Source organism: Centroberyx gerrardi, chromosome 2, assembly GCF_048128805.1.
Source record: "Centroberyx gerrardi isolate f3 chromosome 2, fCenGer3.hap1.cur.20231027, whole genome shotgun sequence".
NCBI classification, from domain to species: Eukaryota; Metazoa; Chordata; class Actinopteri; order Beryciformes; family Berycidae; genus Centroberyx; species Centroberyx gerrardi.
In genome coordinates this window covers 16,026,904-16,050,068 of record NC_135998.1, presented here as the reverse complement: position 1 = coordinate 16,050,068, position 23,165 = coordinate 16,026,904, and the positions used below count along the sequence as shown (strand labels likewise).

Below are 23,165 nucleotides of genomic sequence, written 5' to 3'. Positions count from 1 at the left end.
GTTCCCATGTATGGAATGGCTGTGGTGCTTTAAGGACAGGTTTGGCTAAGCTAACCCAGTTTGACATATAATCATAGTTTATCATCAGCAAGGCAACTCTCAGTGAGTAATAGCCCACCTGGGTTCTAGCTATCATAAAGAAATTTGAAGACAAGTTGTGGGCAAGTTGAAGACAGAAAAAGCAGTGGAAGACCCAAAAAGCTGTCTGCAGCTGATGAACAGTACTTAAAGGTCACATCTTTGAGAGACAGAAATCCAGTAAAGTGCTTGCTCAGCATCTGGCAGAGTCATCTGGCACAAAAGTGCATGCTTTGAGTGTGAGAAGAAGTCTTACAATAAATGGTCTTGTAGGGTGTGCTGCAGCTAAGAAACCATTCTTGCAGAAAGGCAACAAGCAGAAGAGACTGCAGTACGCAAAAGATCATAAAGCATTGAGCGACAACCAGTGGCAGAAAGTCTTATGGAGTGATGAATCCAAATTTGAAAAGTTTGGATCACAAAGACGCCAGTATATCAGAAGAAGAGTTGGTGAGAAGTATTGATGCTGGTCTCCACCAGGTCTACACCCTTCTGTGAAGTATTGTGGCGGCTTTGTCATGGCCTTGGGGTGTATTTCAACTAATGATGTATGGAGATCCGGTCAAAATTTATGGAATTAGGAATGCTGAGAAATATGAACAGAACTTGATTCGGGAAAATGACTAATTGGCCAAAATTGTATCTTTCAGCACAATAACAACCCCAAAAACTCTGCAAACATGATTAAGGCCCACAGTACTTAGAGCAGTGGTCTGCAGATAGACCACTCACAATATTATTGGCCACCTCAGAGTCCCGACCTCAATATAACTGAGGCTGTGTGGGATCACTTGGACAGGGAAAAGAACAAAAAGAAGCCAAAGTCAAGAGAGTTATGGCAAATCCTGCGAGAAGCTTGGAAGAATTCACCACAGGACTACTTGAAAAAAGTACACCACAGTCTATCAAAGAGAATTGCTTTGGTTTTGCTTGTTAGGGAGGCCACACAAAATACTGACTTGTTTTAAAAACACATGTTTTTGTTACTTTTCATTGTATTGATGTTTCTTTGTGCTTACTTCAGTGTTATATTGTGGGTTTTCCGAACAAATAAGCACTTACTGACTTTTCATTTTAATTTTTCAGAGTGGCCTAAGACTTTTGCACAGTATATGTTGGAGAAAACAGCTATTATTATTGAAAGAAGTTGTTTACATGGACAGATTCACTGGTTCCAAAGTGTTATGTAGTGTTTAGTGTTTGATTGGATGCATATTCACACTGCACTGCATGGATGGCTTCAAGACCTTGAAAGCATTCAATTCTCTACAACTGATTTATGACTGCTTGTTTTATTCATTTATTGTATTTTCATGAATATCAAGTAAAGCTTGCTAAGTATTAATATTACTTTACTATTACTTAGTACATTAGTATTAGTATTACTGATGAGAGCACAGTTTTTGGTCAGGTCTATTTAATTGTGTTTGTTAGATGCGATATGTCAGGTAATGGGGACGTAATGGAGATCAAGAATGTAACTGCAAAACCAAAACACGACTTTCATACATTGCTTAATCCATAGACTACAATCAGCTGTCCATCCATCCATCCATCCATCTATCCATCCATCCATCAGGGTTGCAGTGGCAACAGGGATAGCAGAGCAGCCCAGACGTTTTTTTCCCCAGAAACATCCTCCAGCTCCTCCTGGAGGATCCCCAGGCGCTCCCAGGCCAGCTGGGAGTCCCTCCAGTCCCTCCCGCGTATCCCGGGTCTATCCTGGGGTCTCCTCACAGTCGGTCGTGCCTGAAACACCTCCTATGAAACCAGTGAAATAGAATAAATGAATCCCTTAGAAAAGAATTCATTTTTCATAATTACCTCTCTCATTCGTTATTATCCCTACTGTTTGCTTGGACCATTCAAGTTAACAGTGAAATCATCCGTAAATTTGGCATTTATTTTTATTGCTACACTGATGACACTCAACTCTATGTACCCATTAAACCAAATGACCGCTCCCAGTTCCTAGTGCGCTTGTCCGAAGTCAGAGGTTGATGTCCCTAAACGTCCTCCTCCTCTCATCTGTTTTCCATTCATGTTATGCTGCTGCTGGGCAGTATCGGCACCCTTTGTGGTCGCCAACTCTTCCTCCTTCCTCTCCTCCAGTGGTAGTTGTTGTCCATGGTGACTGAGGTGGCACAGTGACGTCCCTGGACCAAGTGTCACTCCTATGATGATGATGACCTTGATGACAACAATGACAGTGGTGACCGAGTCGGCATTGATGCCCTGCGCCAGATGTGGATGTTTCACCCAGTCGTTCTTATTGTGTTTATTCTCTGCATTTTGTTTTTGTTCCATTTTGTCATTAATATCTGTTTCCCCAATCGCATGCCCATAATACGCCTGACCGCCCTGGTAGGAGGATTCCTCTTTTTGATGCCCTTCCCAATGTTTCTTCCATTTGTTTCCTAACGAGGTTTTCATGGGAGTTTGTCCTTGTTCTCATTGAGGGTCGAAGGTTGAGAGGTGTCATTTTCATGTATTGTATCATAATGTGGGTGCTGACAAAGCCCTTGAGACTGTGATCAAGGGCTATACAAACTTGACTTAATGAGATTTGGACCCTATGATCCCTATGGCCTGGGACTCACAGTAGGGGAGAGAAGGACTAGTTGTCACATTGGTAAGTTGTCTCACTGGCTTTATTTCTGAAACAAAATATTTTAGAGCCAAAAGTCCAATTACACAAATGTTTACTTATACTTAATAAGAGGTTTCCTATGTTGATTACAACTGTCTGATTACAAAGTCAAAATACCCTAACATAAGAACAATTTTTATGTTTTTGATAAGTGAAAGTAAATTATGAAAATCTTAGTATTTTTCTTCTAATTTTTTCTAATAAAGGAATCAAAATAATTATACATTGTGACACATAAAAGCAAGGGTCAGCTATTACTTTGTCAGAAATGGCTGGTTGGGGCATATTGTCACAACTATCGAAATCAGGTTTTTTTTTTGTTAGAAATACATTTACATTCATTCTTTTCTGAATAAATATAATTTTGGTACTTGAACCCACAAACCTTTGGCTTGTATAGCAAGTGGCCTTACTGCTGGTCACCCAGCCACAGAGGGTATAAGCTGCATAGGCACATTACTATTATTACTGTTTTATTTAAGTGATCTAGAAGCCATTTTACATAATAAAACATCAAAGTGATGATGTGTATATATTACATGTACATTATATCAAACTCTTAGAAATTGTATCAGAATTTGTGTTTGTCTGAGCATCCCAAGATGGGTGAGGGATGGGTTATTTTACCTGTTGTATGGTGGGTATCAATTCCTTACATGAAGCATGTTGCTTTCAATACAAGAGTATGTTTTTCATGTTATTATAGTATATATACTCCAAAGGAAATGGAACTGATTGCACGAACACAGCACATGTTGCCACACAAGATGTGACAACTTGCCCCATCATGTGTGATAACATGCCCCGATGTGGGTTCATCAGTAATAACTTTTGTTTCCAGTAAATTATTCAAAATGTAAAAATGTCATTTTTTAGAGAAGACGTCAATCTAGCTAGAAAAATATTTATTGTAGACTATCGCAGTAGTAAGGCACTGCTGGGAAATTTACCAGTGAGTAAAAAGCATGACAACATGCCCCATGTCTCCCCTAATTCTGACTTGAATCATCATATAGGTCCTACCTCAGACAAATATAGGCTATCAGTGTTTGTCATATGCCTAAATAGATTTTATGGAAAATGTGACTAAGAAACAACTTTTATGAGACACCAGATCTTCTCAGAAAATATTCCTAATATTTGTGATGTGTATATATAAACCATTGATTTCAAATAAGCTATATGAGGGTTGGCAAAATAAATATAGCCTACTTATGGCAATGTATAAACATGTCTGTTTTTCTTTTGTGTCTGTTTTAGAGAGTGAGAGTGTGTGGGTGGTTTAACGCAGCTACAGACTGCTGTTACTTTAAAGGGGTGTTGGTCCACGGAGAGGTAGCAGATAGGTTTAGTTTAGTCGCTGAGAATATAGCCAACAATTCGGAGCCACTGCTTTCAACCAGTGTTGTAGGCTATATTGCTTTGAGGACATTCGTCAAAAAGCTACCCTCGTTACCAACTGCACCCTACCTGGCGCAATGGGAGGTACGGCAACGTTATTATTTTTCTCTCACGAGCCTATCCTAATTAATTTCCGATCCAGCATATGATCAGCTCATTCATTACAATGTTTTCTCGTGTGACAGAGGCCGAGACGCGTCAGAAATTGCTGCGCAATGTGAAGAAAGAGGTTCGTTACATTTTATTTCTGCATTGCTTATTAGTTTGTTTTTAGGTGTGTTTTAGGCCTATATATTGTGTGGACATCGTTCATATGCGTTTGATCCACGGTTACGCCATATTTATGAAAAAAGCACCTATGTTACAGTTACAATGGGCGAAATTAGTAGTAAATTGTGCGGCGGTCTATTTTTTAGTAGGCTACCGTTAGATTGGCGTAAGATGATGATGACGACGATTATGATGATGACGATAATGATGATGGTGATGATGATTTAATGTCAGGGAAGAATTGCAAATGATACGAAACACTGGACAGTTTTATTTGTATGTATTCATGCATTTCTTGGTGTTTTTCATATCCTGGCATCCTCTCTCTCTCTCTCTCTCTCGGTCTCTCTCTCTCTCTCTCACTCTCTCTCGGTTGCACTCCCCCCCCCCCCCCCCCCCCCCCTCCTCCCTCCCTCCAAATCATGGTCAAACTGACATCCCTGACACGATGACTACTACTCCAGTCAAAGCTGATCGACAATCGAGAATTTACATGTGTGGCCTTGGCTGTTTCATTGGCATTTTAGTTCGTGCTCTGATTGCAGAAATTAAAGTCCAAATCTGGGACGTGTATTACATTATAGATTTTTGAGATTAATCTACAAAGAAATTCAAGACAGCATACCAAAGACCCTTCCGAAGGCAAATGCCCAGTGATTCCCCGGGGAGAGTAAACGGGATGTTTTATTCATTGCTGAGAGGGTTGGGGACTCCCACCTTTAGCTTTTTCATGCTCTCCATCACCTGTGACTCACTGCCTTTGAAACATCCATGACCCCCCTGCAAGATTGGTACCAGATCCTGCGGCAGGGAGGGGCTTAGCTAGTGAGGCCTATAGTGTAAAAGCTCAGCATAAGATAGGCCTATATATAGATTTTTATCATTTGTATTTTTAGTAGAATTCAGGACATAATCATAGAAATTTCTTGTTCATGTCATGCAAGTGCCTAACCGTGGGCTTACAAGACACTACATCCACACATCACACTGCCTTAACTTTGTGTACAACATCTTTCTTAAATAAGCTTAAAGCTTTAAACTTTTCATCTCAAGACTTGCATAATCATCTAACCAAAATAAACAGAAATGGATGTCATTTTATTATGAAGCAGATTTGTCAGGTCATTTATTTATATAAAAGACACAGAACATACAATGAATTTCCTTGTCCTTTTGTAATGTACCTCATTACAATACTTTGAGGTCATGTTGCTGTGGAAGATGCAATGCATTTGAGAGGGGAAATATTTATAAAATTAGCAGAAAACAGTAAGCTATTGGTAGGGGAATGTTTTTGAGTGACTTTCACTACCATCTCAAACAGAAACTATGGGTTGTTTTTATTGGCACTGATAAGCCTAGAAAAAATATGCAGCATTATTGCTGAGAGTGCGTGTTTATAATTCACTAGGCTATCATTCCAAGCAAGACAGAAAACTTTGGGCTCTATTTTTGTAAATCAATGCAAAGTGCAGTCAACAACAATTGGTGTGTGTGCACAGGGTGTGGCGACTGATGTTAGGTAATTTTGTGGCCAGCGGCGTGTGGCACATCGGCAGCGTAGTTGAAAATGGGGTGGGATTAGGAGGAATACATTAAGAACCTTAAATAATCTCTCAGTTTCGTTAAGGTGGAGCCTGAAGAGATGGGTTTTCAGTCTGCGACAGAAAATGGGAAGTCCTGACTGAGGTGGGAAGATTATTCCACCACTGGGGTGCCAGGAGGAGAAGAGTCAGGACCAGGCAAAGCCATGACCAGGCTGTTGCAAGGAGGGACAGTCAAGCAGTAGTACCTGAGCACAGGGTGTGGGCCGGAGTGTATGGTTGAATCATAGTCTGGAGGTACGGTGTGCTGTGCCTTTGGCTGCCTTGTAGGCTAATAGTTTTGAATTGGATGCAAGCAGCCACTGGGGGCCAGTGGAGTGAAGATAGGAGGGCAGTTAAGTTGAAGTGGGAGAGTTTAGGGAGGTTGAAGACAGCTCATTCTGGGATGAACTGTAAAGGTCTAAGAGTGAATTCAGGGAGGCTAGTAAGGACGGAGTTACAGTAGTCAAGCCTGGAGGTGCTTAGAGCTTGGACCAGGAGCTGGGCAGACTCCCTGATGAGGCAGAATCTGATCTGACGGATGTTGTAAAGAGCATCTGCCGGCATCTGCAGGACCAAGCAGTGGCTGCAATATGGGCCTTGTAGGACAGTTGGTTGTCGAGGATCACACCAAAATTTTTGGCAGATGGGGTAGGTATTTCTTAGGTTTTGTCAATGGTGTATTATACCATAGTACAATAGTATTGTCTGCATAGCAAAGGTAGGAGAATTTGTGAAACATGATGACTGAGCCAAGAGACTTGGTGTAATGGGTGAATAGGAGGGGTCCCAGGACAGAGCCCTGAGGGACCTCAGTGGAGAGGGTACGTGGTGAAATACTTGTGGTGCAAATGCTTTCCCAGAGATCCCAAGGTCTGCAACGAGTAGACTAAAAAGTTCTCGAGCCTGGGGGGATAGCTCAGGGCTTTTGCCCTTTTCTATTCATGCTCAGTTTAAATTTGTAGGACAAAGAGATGCGGCAAAAAGACTCAGGAGGCTAGATGGTGCATGTGGATCAAGGCACCTGTGTTCTCTAAACCTTACTGGCTAAACACTTCTATAGGCTATATTGGTATAATTAAAAAGTTGTGCGTGTAACCAGAAATTACACACTTAACTCTTTTAATCTCCCATAATCCTCTTCAAATGAATTTCAATGACATCACACAACAAAGGAATATACTTCTGGGTTCTTCTGTTCTGGGTTCTGGTGTGCATGGAGTGCTGCTAATGGAGGTATATAGCTAAAACTTTTGATGATGGTAAGACAACATATACATTTTTATAATAAATTACATTGTTGTAGTAGTGCTTCTATGCATGTAATATATGTTTGCTAATGTGTCTGTATTCTCCATAGAAGAGATGAAGGCAGCAGATCGACTAGGGAGCCAGAAAGCTAAGATCACATTCAAATAAGCTGATAATTGGGTCTATATGTCATCGCCATGAATGTGACTGACAGAATCTGTACTTGTTCATTCTCGCTCCATCATCCACTTACCATGATTACCTCTTGTAGCATATTCCCACACTGTTTTCTCGTTGTCACCTCATGTAATTGACAGATTAAGCTTTTACCGTGTGCCTTTCTCTCTCAGGTGAAACAAATTATGGAGGAGGCAGTAACAAGGAAATTTGTGCATGCAGACAGCAGCCACATCATATCCTTCTGTGGTAAGTGTTTTTGTGTACTAAGCCTACTTTGCCTACACTGCATACTAAGCCATCTCTGCCTTGGCAAGTAAGCATCACCTTCCTTGGGCAGGATGATTCAAAACCTAGGGGCCCGGACAACAAGGGGCCAGTCACCTTTGATTTTTAACCTTGACCTTGGAATGGCTGTCATGGGCCGCAGTATGTGATAAGGAGCGAGAGAGAAAGAGAGAGAGAGAAAGAGACAGAGAGAGAGAGAGTGATAGAGAGAGAGAGAGAGAGAGAGAGAGAGAGAGAGATAGGGACAGAGAGAGAGAGAGAGAGGGCACGCTGTGTTTTGTCCCCTGTGGCGTTGTAATTTTGTTTGATGCATCCTTGAGTGGACATATGCAAATAAGCAGATTTTGGCATGAAATGTTTTCACCTTTAACCACAAAATAAAGTTTCCTTGTTTGGCTTAAATGGTTCAGTCCTTTGTAGCTCATTTCAAAGAGTATGGCAGAGGACATGCTGCATTAATTAGTTTCATAACCATATTTACAATGCAAAATGACAGCTGACATCCTATGCAGTTGAAATGTCAAGCCCTGTCACCTCCTACGAGTTCAGTCTCTGTACGCTGAGAGTGCAAAGGAACAGCCCCAATTTTGCTGTGTTCAGGCTGTGGAAAACCACTCAGTTTTATTTTAATGATGTCATTGGTCATGTCCATTAATTAGGTAGATGGATGGATTAAACTATACTAACACTATTCAAAGATGTTGATACTAATCAGAGGCGACGCCTATGTGAATCACATCCTTGATATCCTAGCAACAGTAGACAGTGTTTAGCAGATTTCATTCTATTTCTAGTCCTGCTGAGAGCCACCTGTGCTTGCCTTTCACCTCTATTCTACAGAATTATTAAGACTTGAGGCCTTCTCATTGGGCAAAATCTATTTGAAAAGAAACATCTCTGTAGAATGGAATCTTTAAAACAGCCAAAAAAAAATGTGAAAAAACAAAAACAAGAACACAAGTGAATTGAATAACAGAAACTAAATGAAAACAAAATCAAACATGGATGATTAAAACTGTGTGTGTGTGTGTGTGTGTGTGTGTGTGTGTGTGTGTGCGTGTGCGTGTGTGTGTGTGTACTCATGCAGCTGTAGTGGAAGCCTGTGTGCTGCATGGACTGAAGCGTCGTGCTGCAGGCCTGCTGTGCAGTAACAAGGTAGCAGCCCTCTTCATGAAGGTGGGGAAAAGCTTTGTACCTGCTGAGGAACTCTGCCAGAAGGTCCAGGAACTGGAACAGCTTGTCGAAAACAGGTGAGATGTTAACTTCTGCCTGTTTGATGCCAACAGCCTAAAAATCATTATGAAGTTTGCATTATCTTCTTATCCCATCTTGTGTCCTCTCCTTTTGTATTCCACTTGCAACCTACTACCTTGTCCTGTCTTGTTCTATCCTGTCCTGTCCTTTCCTGTCAGATCCATTCTAATGCTGTCCTGTGCTATCCTATTCACTGCTATCCTATTCATCTTCCATGTTTCTTATCTTTTTCTTTAGCAAGCAGAACAATTCACCACTGAATAATGACCGCAGTCGGCAGTCCAAATTGGCTAACCTTCCGCCTCAGGCATTAAAACACCTGTGGATCCGAACTGCACTGATGGAGAAGCTCCTGGACAAGATTGTCCTGTACTTGGTAGAGAACTGCAGGTAATACATTATTTAATGCTGTAATAAGTCCCTAGCTTTGGAAGATTGTCTCCTCCATTTATTACCACCATTGTCGCCTGAGCAGTTCTTTATATATTATGTACTGAATTCTTTATTGCACTGGGAAATAATAGAAAGTTTCTACTCTCATTTTTATGTATTCTTTCCTACAGTACTTTCTATGAGAAAGAAGCCATGCTGATGGATCCTGTGGATGGACCAATCCTTGCATCTCTGTTAGGTATTGATAAGCCTCCCTAACCTACACATCTGTTTAGCACTGTGTGCCTCTATGACAGATGAACCCTTTACTTACCCTTTACTTTGCTTAACTAACCTTTACTGACCTTTACTGATTTATAAGAAATAGTACACTGGGTCACTGAGTCCAGTAGTGCATTAGAGTGATGCATCTACCTCAGTAGTACCTCAGATAACAATGAAGATAATGATAATCTACTGCAGAGGATACTTACAGTAGGGTAGATGTTATCTCTATCCAAAGGCAGCCGTCCTGTGGCTTAGATAATTGACAAGAGAAATAGTATACTACACTCCAAAAGGGCTTAAACTTACTGGATATGGTAAGAAGAGAATGTAGCAGAGACAAACATGCATTTTCTGAAGTAGGAAAAAACAAAACAAGAACACAACAGAATTGAATAAAAAAATTAAATAAAACAAAATGAAAAATGGAAGAAAACTGTGTGTATGTATGTAGAAAGAGAGAAGGAAACAATTAGTAGTGAATGTAAGTAATCTACAGTCAAGATCATCTTTAATCAAGAACTGACAGTAACTGTAACTGACAGGCCTGTAATCTTTAGTACGAACTTAAAATGAGAACAAACAGGGCAAGGGAAGGGATTCTAGTTGATGTACTGTACGTATTTGTAAATCAAAATCCACATTTCATGTATATTTATGTACGTTATGAGGATGGGCAAGTCAAAACAAATCAATTTTTGAGTCAATAAATATATGAGATCACCCTAAACATAGAACATCAACGCAGCACTGCCAGAAAAAAGCACAAGACATATACATACCACCTGTGAAATGAAGAGAGCTTAAAACCTAGAGAGTTTTGAGCCGGGACTTGAAAGACTCAGTAGAGGGTGCAGATCTGATGGAGAAGGGAAAGCTGTTCAACAGTCTAGGGGCCGTGTAAGCGAAAAAACAGTCACACTTAGACTTTGAGCAAGGAACACCCAGGAGCCCCATTACAGAAGACCTGGAGGTTGTATGTGCTTAAGATGTCTGATAAGTAAGTGTGGGCCAGCACATTCAGGCAAATAACAAAACCTTAAAATCAATTCTAACACATACTGGTAGCCAGTGGCAAGAGGCCAGAATAGGGCTGATGTGGTCCCTTTTACTGGAACCTGTCAGAAGCCTAGCTGCAGTATTCTGGATCAGCTGCAGGCGGGACAAGGATGACTGGCTAACACCAGTATGCAGGGAACTTTCTCCTTCCACATCTTTGAACGATAGGATGGACTTTATTTTGGAAATTATTCTATGTTGAAAGAAACTGGATTTCACTAATCATTAACTTGTTTGCAAACTTAAGGGCAGAGTCAAAAACCACACCAACATTCTTGATGGAGGCTTAACATAGGTGGACAGCTGTCCCAAGCAATTGGTAATCAATTTTATTGAGGACAACAAAGGACAACATCAGTTTTGCTCTCATTCAGCTGGAGAACATTTTGTGCCATCCAAGATTTAATGGACAGAATTTGTATTTGACAAAAGAGAGGTTCTGAAAGTTCAGCCCCCCTGCTATAGCCCCCTGCTAGCCTAGCAAATCTCTTCTGTAAAGTGTGAATCTTGAGGAAACTGGTAGCTAATGTAGCATCCCAAGCAGTCTTGCACTATGCGAGGGAGTTAAACCAAAGTATAATAGTGTCAAAAGACATTTATGATGTACCAAACCACAGATTCTTTGTTTGAAAGAAAAGAGTGTGCCCCTTACTTTTTCATGACTTCATGTGTGTTTTTGCTATTGTGATAAGGGATAATCATCCACAACAATGCTGTCGGACTATACAAGAAACTTATCATTCATTCATGTTGTTTTATCCTTATTTTACAGTTGGGCCTTGTGCTTTGGAGTACACCAAAGTTAAGACTGCAGACCATTTCTGGACAGATCCCTCTGCTGATGAGCTGGTACAGCGGCACCGGATCCACAGTGGCCACTGTCGCCAGGATTCTCCCTCCAGACGGCCTGCCCTGGTTAGACCAACTAGAAATTAATTGTTTTTGAATGTCCCAATACAAACTATTGTATGTAATAGCAGATGTGTAATAGTTTTGGTGTCATCTTGACTTGTATCAGATCCAGAAGAGGCAGTCCAGTGGTAGTATAGATGATCGGCCTCTCATGTGGGCAAGGGAGTATGTTGAGTCACTCCATCAAAACTCCAGAGCCACACTTCTGTTCGGCAAGAACAACGTCCTGGTGCAGCCGGTATGTCTTTGGTTTTCATCGTAACTTATTTTTTAACAAACTTTAATAGAATCCTATTGGTTGCTTTAAGAGAAGGAATATCAAGGGACGATGGTGTACTTTGTAGAACTTGCTAGAATATTCTGTTAACTTCACAGTGATTTTTACTCAACTACTTATCTGAATAATACTGCAATAAAAAGTGTTATGATTTGTAAGCTCTACTTTTGTCTGCAGAGAGATGACATGGAGGCCATCCCAGGCTACCTTTCTCTACATCAAACTGCAGATCTCATGACTTTGAAATGGACGCCCAATCAGCTGATGAATGGCAATGTTGGAGAGCTAGACTCCGAGAAAAGGTTAGTCTGATAGAATGTAATATAATAATATAATAAGAATAGAATAATATCTATAAATAATATATTGTTTTTACACAGTTCACTGCAATGGCTCATATTCACTCATCTCTCAGTGTTTATTGGGACTATGCTATGACTATTCGTCTGGAGGACATTGTCTATCTCCACTGTCATCAGCAAGGTGCAGTAATCTCCCTTCTTTTTGTGCTTTGTTCTTGTGTATCTGTTTCTACAGTACCACACGTTAAGCACATGGATTTTTTTTTAAACAAATGGGCTATTATGTAAATGTTTTGGTGGGCACATTTGTGTGATTCTGGAGTAACTAGAGAGCTTTAACAGTTATTTATCTTGTTGCCGTTGTGTTAATCTCCCCAGTGAATAGCGGTGGGACAGTAGTGCTGGTGAGCCAGGATGGGATCCAGAGGCCTCCTCTACATTTCCCCAAAGGAGGCCACCTGCTTCAGTTTCTCACTTGCCTGGAGACTGGCCTGCTACCTCACGGACAGCTGGACCCACCACTCTGGTCTCAGAGAGGAAAGGTCAGCATGAACACAGAAAAATAAAATACTGACATAGTATTTATTAAACTGATGCATCAAATAGAATTACAATACAGTACAATAGCTACAATAGTTTTATGCCTTCCACTGGACCAGTGATTTCTCTCCAAATTGTACTAGAAGCTATATTTACCTAGTTTTTATTTTATTTGGCAAATAATTGTTCTTGTTATTTGAAATAATGAATTAAGTAAATAATAGTAAATATAACTACCCTACCCTACCTTCCCTCTGCACTGATTGGCACCACATCACCCCCCCCCCCCACACACACACACACACACACACACACACACACACACACACACTATATAGCTATATAGTGTATATATCAGCTACACTACACCTGCATCCCCTTGATGTTGCACGTATGGCTGACACCTAATTCACCTAGTCGTGTTTTCTTTGGCATGACTATAAATTGTTTTCCTGTGTTTGCACATTTATCAATCACGCGCCTCCCCTAGCTTTCCAAGGTGTTCCTACTCAATGATAATTATTTCCTAACTTTCATGTACAAAATTAACTTGATGCATAGGACTGTCTCTCCTAACACAGGTAAATAATTAAACTGTGTATGTGTCCTGTGCACAGCTGTGCATTTCTTTTGGTGCTGGTGACTGCAGAAGTAAACAAAGTCCATGTTCACCGCAAAGTAAAAACTAATCCGACTGAAGAAATATATATTAAAAGAGGTCAGTCGGCTTACTTTTTAGTGTGAGGTAAATAATTAATTTCTGTTTTTTTAATCTGAATTGCTGCCAAGGAATTCAACATTTGCCAAGTGTATTATTCTTAGGATAGACTGAGAAAACTTTGCATTGCTGTGTCTGAACCCAGAAGACATTTAGGGTCTCACCAAGCCACTGGTCGTGATGTTGCAGTGATGGCAGCACATCATATAGGTTGCTCAAATAATCACTCGAACAGATACTTCCATATTCCAAATTTCCCAGCTAAATTTCTTCCTCTCAACACTTTCCCAGTTCATCCATTGAGGGATGCTTAGCTTAAGAAACTGCTTTGGCACACCTTGCTGCTTCCTCCTGGTGATGTATTTGTTCCAGTGCCCCTATTTCCTCCTTTCGTCGGCGTTGCTTTGTTCCATGCATGTTTGTTTATGCTAAGACCAACACCTTCATAACCCTGTTGCACTTGTCCTAGAATGCCTCTGCGTCCAAGGCACAAGTATGGTTTCTGAATTGCATCTTTAGGACTCCACTTACTTACTGTTGTGTGACTCGTGTTAGCCTTGACTCCAGTCTTACTTGTGGGCATATTAATTCTCTGCTAAATAGAGATAACTTCAGGACTTTACCATACAGTACCCTGTTGTAGGATATTTGTCATGTCATCCATATTTGCCCTCATTAGCAGGAGGTGAATCCCTGGATACTGCCTTTCCCCATGCACAGTCCACTTTGCCCTCATTTCATTATCTCCTACGGTAGCCTCAGTTGCCTGTGACAACCATGTTGCCTGTGTCTCATTTAGCTCCACTCTGGTCAATTCATGCTCTCTTCCCAGTCTGAGCTGTCCTACAGATACAGAGCCTGCTTTGTTACCAGAAAACATAAATCTTATAAACCTTCTGGTATCTGCCTAAAGAGTCTGATCTGACCCCCTACACCCCCACTGTCTGTATTCCATATGAGCAGAGAGTAGACTACACATGAAAATTGGCCTTTTGAACATAACATCATTCTCACTCAAGGCTTATCTTTTTATTGAACTGGTAATCACAAAAAAAAATCCTTTAAATGAGCCACGACACCCTGGGTTTTTGTACTTTCATGTTCTGAGAGTTAAAGAAAGGTGTGTATGTAGTCCTGATATATGAATTTAACTTAAGTCTTATATGCAAAACTGGGCATGGCGTCTCCTCATTTGAGGTCCTGGTAACAAAGTGCTTCCTACCTAACTCCAGGCAACTCTCAAATCACCTCCATCCTCCTTTGCACTAATTAGTGGCATCTCTGCACTTTGTAACATTTATTTTGATAAGTGCTATATAAATAAAGTATTAATTAATCTCAGCATTAGGGGAGAGTGGGGTATGGCCCCACCAGATGGCGCTGTGGTACAGAAGAATCTAAAGCTTGATCACAACACCATTTAGGCCTATATATTTGATTAAAATGCCTATGGAAGGGATAGGTTTGTCCTAATATTCTAAATTTATGCATTTATTAACACAAAGATAATGTACCTTTATTTTTATTCTCTTATATATACACAAGCCAGTCTGTGTCTGTGTGCTATATCAGTTGGGCCTGTGTAGTGCTGGTCCCACTGCAGACAGGGAAAACCCCAGTGCACATGCTCCACACAGCTTCTAGTCCAAAAAACAGCATGAATCATGTGGATTATTTGACCACTATTACTACATTACATTACATTACATCGGTGAGTAACAATAACACATGAAATGTACAAACAATATAATGCATTTTTTGTATTTACTTTAATAATGAATTCAAATTGTATGAAAGGTATTACGAAAAAAAGACTTCCATCGCACTGTAAACTTTATGAAAGGTGTAAGTTTTCACCACTTAACCTCAAGAATCACCTTGTTTTCGAAGACAATGACAACTGCCCAAACTTTAATCATAACGTGAACACACGGTATAACTCAGGAAACACTTGGACTCATGTTTTTCAATCTATCACATTAGAGCTCCAATCACTACAGAAATGCACAGGAAACATTAAACATCGCTCAGCAAAACGTATTGCAAATCAGGCACTAGAACTCTTTCTGTCATGATTTAATTTAGTACTTTACATCTGTATTGCATGTGTAAACAGACACTCCACACTCCAAATTCTGCTTTGGTGTATTTTATTTTAGTACAAGGCAATGGCAACACCAGGCACAGGGAAACTTTGTTTTTTCACAGATGGTCAAGGTGGACTAAGGCCTAGGCAAATATAGAATACTAAATTCACTTTCAATTTGTACTTACATTGTGTTTTTATACTAAGAAATACATTAACTATAGTTTCATTTAAGTATTTACCCAATATTTTCATGTAAAGTAAATTGTCACTGTAATTTTTGTTTTTTGAGGGTAACAAATAACGCTGCTGGGCACAAGGCCTTATAAAATCTTGATTTTCTCAGCTAATTGAGGTGTTACTGCCCCCTTAATGCATTCTATGGGGAAAATGAAGGACATTTACAAGGAAAGTAGGAAGATATTGCTGTGAAATACAGTCTCACTTCAGCCTTTGCCTGCCGGATTGTTGCAATAAAAGGATATTTATCTCACAGCTCATCTGTAGTAATGATATCAAGCTAAGATGTATAAAGCATTACCTGTCCATTCACAGGGAAAGGTTTTCCCCAAACTGCGGAAAAGGAGTCCACAGGGCTCATGTGACTCCGTATCAGATAAGGAGGATGATGAAGCCACAGATTACGTGTTTCGGATCCTCTTTCCTGGCACTCAGATGGAGTTTGGTATGTCTCTTTAATCTCCCTGTTCTGCCTCTCTGTCCCAATCTAGTAAAGCATCATCTGTGATGGTATCATAAAAATATTACACTCTGTATTATTTACACATTAGAGATGATCAGTTATGATAAATCTGTTTTGAGGTAGAGGTATTATCCGTTTTGTGTTAAGATATTGAATGTACTTCTAATTAATTTTTCTCTGTTGAATTGTCATATTCCCCATCTTTTTCCTGCCTATCTAGTCCCTTTGTGTCATGTTATAGCCCTGTCGACAATAAGGAGACTTTGCATGGACATAACTTGTCTACCACATCTCCATCCTCTGACTTGGTTTGTTGTTCTCCATGTTTTTTAATTTGTACATTTGCTTATTATTTTCACACAGACACACGTTCAGCCTCTACTGTGTTGGAATGTCATCGTGTTTTTACTTATGTTGATGAAGATGTTGATGATAATGATGGTGATAACAGCAACAGTAATGAAGGATAACAAGCGTTGTTATGGCGTGCAGTTGCTCCAGAGCTGATGGACCAGGGAGTGAACATGTGGCAACCCATCCCCAGAAAGTCTTCTTGTTCTTCCTGCTCACAGAATGGCTCATCTGATGGCTCTTTGCCTAATGGCTGTAATCAAGACAGGCAAGTAATCCCTCGGGTCAGGCCCAAATCTATGTTTTTAAAGAGCTGTCATATGTTTGTTAAGCAAAACCTGCTTCCTCTGTTCTTAATCTGATTATCTGCACTGTTTTGTGACTTTCAATTCATGTACAACTTTTAGATTATGGCTCGGGTTTTTAAATGAGCATTGAATCATAATTAACTGGTAATCATATTGTTATCAAATAATAATAATTTATTAATCAAATGCTGATATTTTGCCAGTAGTATGTACTCTTCAGCTAATGTAGGACAAACCTAGCGAACACTTTGGACCACTGTGGACCTCTGCTCCATATGGATTCCAGTGAGTGAGAAGTTAAAAACTGAACTAAAAAAAGATAATGTTTGTGACTCTCCACTCAGGGGAATCCATACTGAGCAGAGGTACAACTCCACTCTTCAAGGACCAAATGCTCACTGTATTACCTGGAGATTGTGCTCAGTTATTACTGAGATGATAGCAATGTTTGATTCACAAATTATTATTATTTTATAATAATATGGCTAATAGTTAATTATGATTGATGACTCATTAAAAATTGAGCCATAATCTAAAAGTTGCACATGAATTGACACAAAACACAAACACAAACAGCGTATATAATCAGCGTATATAATCAGATTAACAAACATGCTTAACAAACATGTGACAGCTCTTTTATGTTTTATGGAAAAGTGGTGTTCCAATTATTTTGGCCAGTGAGTGTATATTTAAATTATTTCAGTTGACTAAGTTTGGCATTTGTTTACTCTATCAGGGCTCCCCTGAAGCTCCTTTGCGACACCATGAAGTACCAGATAATTTCCCGTGCTTTCTATGGATGTGAGTACAAATAACTGTGATTCAGCTTTGATTAATTTGGGAATCATTTTTATTCAAGTTGAAGGTTCTTTTGTGAAACCAATTCTCCTAGATCAATCATTCAATAAAATAATGCAACAGTGAATAAGAAAACTCTTTTCTTTCCTCTCTAGGGCTAGCATACTGCCGCCATCTGTCCACAGTCCGCACCCACCTTTCTGCTCTGGTCAACCCCACTATAGTTGACCCTGATGTGCCCCATGATGCCCGGGGAGGACTCTCTGTGGAGGTCTGGGGCAGTTTCCTCCAGGACTGCTCTGTAAGATCCACACCTGAACAGCAAGCCTAAACTGTAGTTCACACTTTGACAGAGGATAACTTGTTCATTCAACACATAGGTTTTTGGATTTAATTCATTAAAAGAACAAAAAGAAAAGAGCACAAAATAAGCTAGAAATGTATAATAACCTGGGGCTATTACTGTTGAATGTTTTAACCAGTTAGGATGTGATTTCAGTGTGAGTTGATGAACTAATATTTCCCTTGTTCAGGCCTATGAGGAACATGAGATTCAGAGGCTTGTGTATTTTGGTGGTGTGGCGCCTACACTACGCAAAGAGGTCTGGCCCTTCCTTTTGGGACACTACCACTTCACCATGACTGAGAAATGCAGGCTGGAGGTAGATTCTATATGCTGTCAGATCGCTAAAGTATAACTGTCATTGTGTGTACCTAACAAGATGGACACACACACACCATGAGCATGTTACAATCTTAGTGTACACATGGTTTCTGTTTTTAGATTGATGAGCAGATGCGGACCACTTATGAACAGACTATGAGAGAGTGGCAGGGTTGTGAGGCCATTGTCCGTCAGAGGGAAAGAGAGAAACATGCTGAGGCCCTTGCCAGATGTTCCTCAGGGGCCAGTGTGGAAAGAGGACCAGTGCAGCGAGACTCCACCATCAGTACTGATGCAAGTTTCCCCTTTTAGCTGATGATGGCAAAACATGAGAATATGCTACATCATCACGCTACATACATTTACATCATTACAACAGCAAAAGGACATCAGAGAACCATTCATATTCTGAGGACACCTCAAAGCAATATGTCTCATTACAACTGTTTTTTTGTCTCTTGTTTGTTGTTTGGCTTTTCCCTACTCCAGTCATCTCTAAGTAGCAGCTCAGAGCATCAGAACGCCCAATCGCAAAGTGACTCCAGCAGTAGCACACAGGTAGATTCTCATTACTTCCTGAGTATCACAGCAACAATGATCTTGAGTGGCTTTATGTATTGCATGTTCATCACTTTCCTTTGGTTCTCAGGTATTTGGATCAACTGAGGCAGTGGATCAGATTGAGTCTGAGCCTAGGCCTGAGAAAGGTGAAGCGCTGCCCAGTAGCCCAGTTAAGGACATCCCGAATGGTACCCTAGACCCTCCACAGCTTCCCTCCTGCAACCTCTCTTCCCCAGGTCTGTCAGATCAGCGTCCAGGTTCAGACAATAGTCCTCTTGTTGATTCAGTTGTTGGATCTACAGTCTCTCAGATGTCAGCAGAATCAGCAGGGCTGCCAGGAGAAGGCTTCAGTGAGGAGAATAAGGCTGGATCACAGCCAATGAGGAGTCAGCGCACTGTCTGTGAATCAGGAGGGGAGGATGTAATGCACCCAGTATCCAAGGACAAGGTTCCAATGACAGAGGAGTCCAAGGTGTCAGAAACTGAAGTGGTTGAGGGCTCTGAGTTTTCAGGAACCAGAGAGACACGGGAGACATCTGAAGTTGAAGATGCTGACAGAGAAGCCATGCAATCTTTGAGAAAACCTGAATTGGAAGAAAAAGACGTTACTACACATGAGCTATCTAAAGTTTTAATTGCAGTAGACACAAATGTCCCTGTGAGAACAGCACCAGAGAACACTAATGTTCTACGGCTAGAAACGGAGGTTTATAATGAATATTTCCAAGCCCCCCCTCTCGGCCAGACCTTAATTATTCATGCACACAAGAGCAAAGATCTGGAATTGGAGCCATTATGTTTGCCTACAGCAGACAAACACAAATATCCACCAATTGAGAAAAAGCCTGAGACTTCTGAGAAAGTTGAGACAAATTCTGACAAAATCACCTTGCAAATTAACAAGGCCTGTGCTACTGAGCCAGAGAGAAAGGACGCTGGAGCAAAAGTTTCTGAAGTGGCTGAAACCAGAAAAGACAAAGCTGCAGAAATTCCATATGAGAAACCTGGTTCAAATTCACCTGTCAGACAAGTACTGAATGCTCTCCAATCAGCGTCAAGGGGAAGCATTTCCTTATCATCCCACTCTAAGCAGTCTCCAGACACAGCAGACTCAGATGACTCTCAATCTGCCTTGGAAATGGAGGACATTCCCACAGGGATAACATGTTTGACCACTGAGGATTTTAGGGCTAGGCCACTGGCAGGTCTTGCTGCACCTTCAATCTCATTGGCCTTGAGAGAGAGGGTTGGACCAGAGGACCTTGTCCTAGATCACCACCTGGACACAGCCTGTAACACCAGCCCTGAGGGAACAGACCTGGGCCTTTCTGAAGAGGAGCCAGAGATGGAGAGTGTGCTGCCTAGACCAGAGTCTGTAGAGGTGGGAGGAGACGCCAACCATGGTGAATCCTCAGAAGAACAAACCTATTCTGTAAGCATAACAACGAAAGACCCTAAACATACTTTGTTTTCCTATCATATACATGCACTAATAGAATTTGCTGTTTGTTTTTGTAGCAAGAACAATTGGACATGTACTTGATCAATTTACATCGCATTGATAAGGATGTCAGACGGTGTGACAGAACATATTGGTACTTCAGTCCTGCTAACCTGGAGAAGCTCCGTAACATCATGTGCAGGTAAATAGGTTTGACATGTGTCACAAAGGTACAGTAACTGAGTTCAGTTTAACTCAAGGAGGCAGTTATTGTTGAAATAAATGTGCCACTCTGCCAAATGTTTCTTCGGTTTATTTCAACCCAAAAATGTTTTAAGAAAACGGCACAGTGGCAAATATGTGGTTTTCTTTGTAGTTATGTGTGGCAACATCTGGAAACTGGTTATGTCCAAGGCATGTGTGATCTGCTGGCTCCCCTTCTGGTTATTCTGGACGATGGTCAGTGAATGGCTTTTAAATGAAAATTGTATCAATATGAACTTTTTCTTTCTTGCCTAAATGCACATGAATAGCTTGATGAGTAATTCTGTATTATCTGTATGTTTGCTTCCCAGAGGTCATGGCGTTTAGCTGTTTCACTGAGCTGATGAAGAGGATGAACCAGAATTTTCCTCATGGCGGTGCCATGGACTCTCACTTTGCCAATATGCGCTCCCTTATCCAGGTGTGATGGACACAGACATACACCTTAGTGCATGCAAACACACACATGCTCACACACACTCTCTGTCTCTCTCTCTCTCACACACACAAATTATGTCATATTTTGCACTCTCCTTCACTATGTGGTACAGACACAAACATACGCACACGTGGGCTGCAGTGTAATGATGACATCACTTTGTACTTTTCTTGTACTCACTAGATCCTGGATTCTGAGCTGTTTGAACTGATGCAGCAGAATGGAGACTACACCCATTTCTACTTCTGTTATCGGTGGTTTCTATTGGACTTCAAAAGAGGTGATGGGATATGCAGGCATCACAATATTTGTTTTATGATTATCACTACCCATATCCAGTTAACCCACAAATTGCTTGAATGCCCTTTTAATAATGACTCTGCCTATTTTGCTGTTTTCCAAACAGAGATGGTGTATGACGATGTGTTTTCCGTGTGGGAAACCATTTGGGCAGCCAAGTATACCTCCTCTGATCACTTTGTGCTCTTCATTGCTCTGGCGCTTGTCGAGATGTATAGAGACATCATCCTCGAGAATAATATGGACTTTACTGACATCATCAAGTTCTTCAATGGTAAGGCTATGAAGGCCAATGTTGCAATATGGTGGAAATGCTGTGCAATAACAATTGGTAATTGCCAGAGCTTATTAATAATTACATTAAACAAATACAACATTTTAATAATCAATTGAAGTCAATGAAGATAATCCTTGTGTGGTGATAAGGTAGGACCACTGCAAAATAGCTTAAAAAATTGCATCCAGTTTTCCTCTTGGGGAGTTTTATTTATTCAGTATCGAGGATACAATAAACTAAAAAAATTCAGAGGTTTACATTTTCTCCTCCAAATTACATATTGATCTCATTTGTGCTAAAAAATTAAAATTATTATAGCATAATCCATTTACAAAGCAATTTACCTCTTTTTTTTGCTTTTGAAATTCTCTTCTCAGAAATGGCAGAGCGACACAACGTCCCACAGGTCCTGATGATGGCTCGAGACTTGGTCCACAAAGTGCAGACACTCATAGAAAACAAGTGATCCAACATGCTGCTGTTTTATTGCCATTGATTCTATGTGCTAAATTGTCAAAAAAAAAAGTAGTGACACAGCCACATAATATCCACGTATTCTAGGGGAAAGAACCCATTGTTAATGAAATACAGTAATTGGTTAAGTACTGATGAGGGGACTGGCCATTAAAACTACAACTGATTATTCAAAAATAGTTGTTTAACAACTTGTTTCTAATTGCTCCTTCCTATTTCCAGGTAATACAATTATTGCCAGAAAATGTATTTACCGGTATAAGTATTATTGTTAGTGAATGTATCCTTGTTAAAACTGCTTCAGGATGTTATTTATTTTGCCTTAAATTTTGCTATTTTTTCAGGGATACAACAACCAAATTATTAATTGTATTGTTGTTCTACTAGGCTAATTTTGTTAGAATTAAGATTAATATTGTAAGAAGTATCATGTTTATGCATACATCTTGTGATACACTTGGACATATTGTCAGTAATATTATTTGGGCTTACTGGATGTTTTGAGTCTTTAAAAATCAGAGGCACTAACCCGGCGACCAAGAAGTTCAGTCCCTGCTTGTGTCCAAGTAGCATCTGTATTCCATGGATTGCTCCTCTATAGCTATTGTGAGGACCCCTCTGCAGCCTCTCTGGAGGTTTGATGTTTTTCTCCTCTTGTGCTTGCCTATGATGCACAAGTGATTGTAGGCCATGCAGAGAGACTACCTATGAACACAGTGCAGTACACCCTTTCCTCTGGTAATCCACCAAGTTCTCATATTTTGTGCTCCTCCTTTCGTTGGCCTCTTCCATCCAATCCTTCTGCGGAACCGTGTGCTCAAACATGACCACATTTCTCAATTTTTCAGATAGCGGCACAATTTTTGGCCTAGGTGTGGACAAGCAAGGATTTCTGAGAATTGGAGCTTTCACCCTAGGTCAGTTCTCTGCTAGTCCTGTGCTGTTCCAACTGACACTTTTGACTCAGGCTGTGGTTTCTCGTCTTTGACAAGCACAATGCATTGCTGGTTGGAGACGATGTCCACTGCAGCCTGCAGCAACTGGTTGTGGTGCCAATAATAGGGTCTCTCTCCATGAGA

The 23,165-nt window shown here is 40.5% G+C and overlaps 1 protein-coding gene across 1 annotated transcript; it reads left to right on the top strand.

The window, feature by feature from the left end:
* Window positions 1–4,295: 4,295 nt before the first annotated feature.
* sgsm1b (small G protein signaling modulator 1b) lies at window positions 4,296–22,078 on the top strand. The gene is made up of 25 exons (XM_071899546.2): window positions 4,296–4,358; window positions 7,584–7,659; window positions 8,786–8,948; window positions 9,190–9,342; window positions 9,516–9,583; window positions 11,441–11,583; window positions 11,687–11,818; window positions 12,035–12,159; window positions 12,273–12,340; window positions 12,538–12,701; window positions 16,059–16,188; window positions 16,699–16,825; window positions 17,605–17,669; window positions 17,822–17,967; window positions 18,200–18,328; window positions 18,451–18,624; window positions 18,820–18,888; window positions 18,980–19,207; window positions 19,358–20,323; window positions 20,410–20,534; window positions 20,709–20,791; window positions 20,908–21,017; window positions 21,219–21,315; window positions 21,442–21,609; window positions 21,990–22,078. Exons 1-25 carry the CDS (start codon window positions 4,296–4,298, stop codon window positions 22,076–22,078), a joined length of 3,861 nt encoding a protein of 1,286 aa, XP_071755647.2.
* The last annotated feature ends 1,087 nt before the right edge of the window (window positions 22,079–23,165 follow it).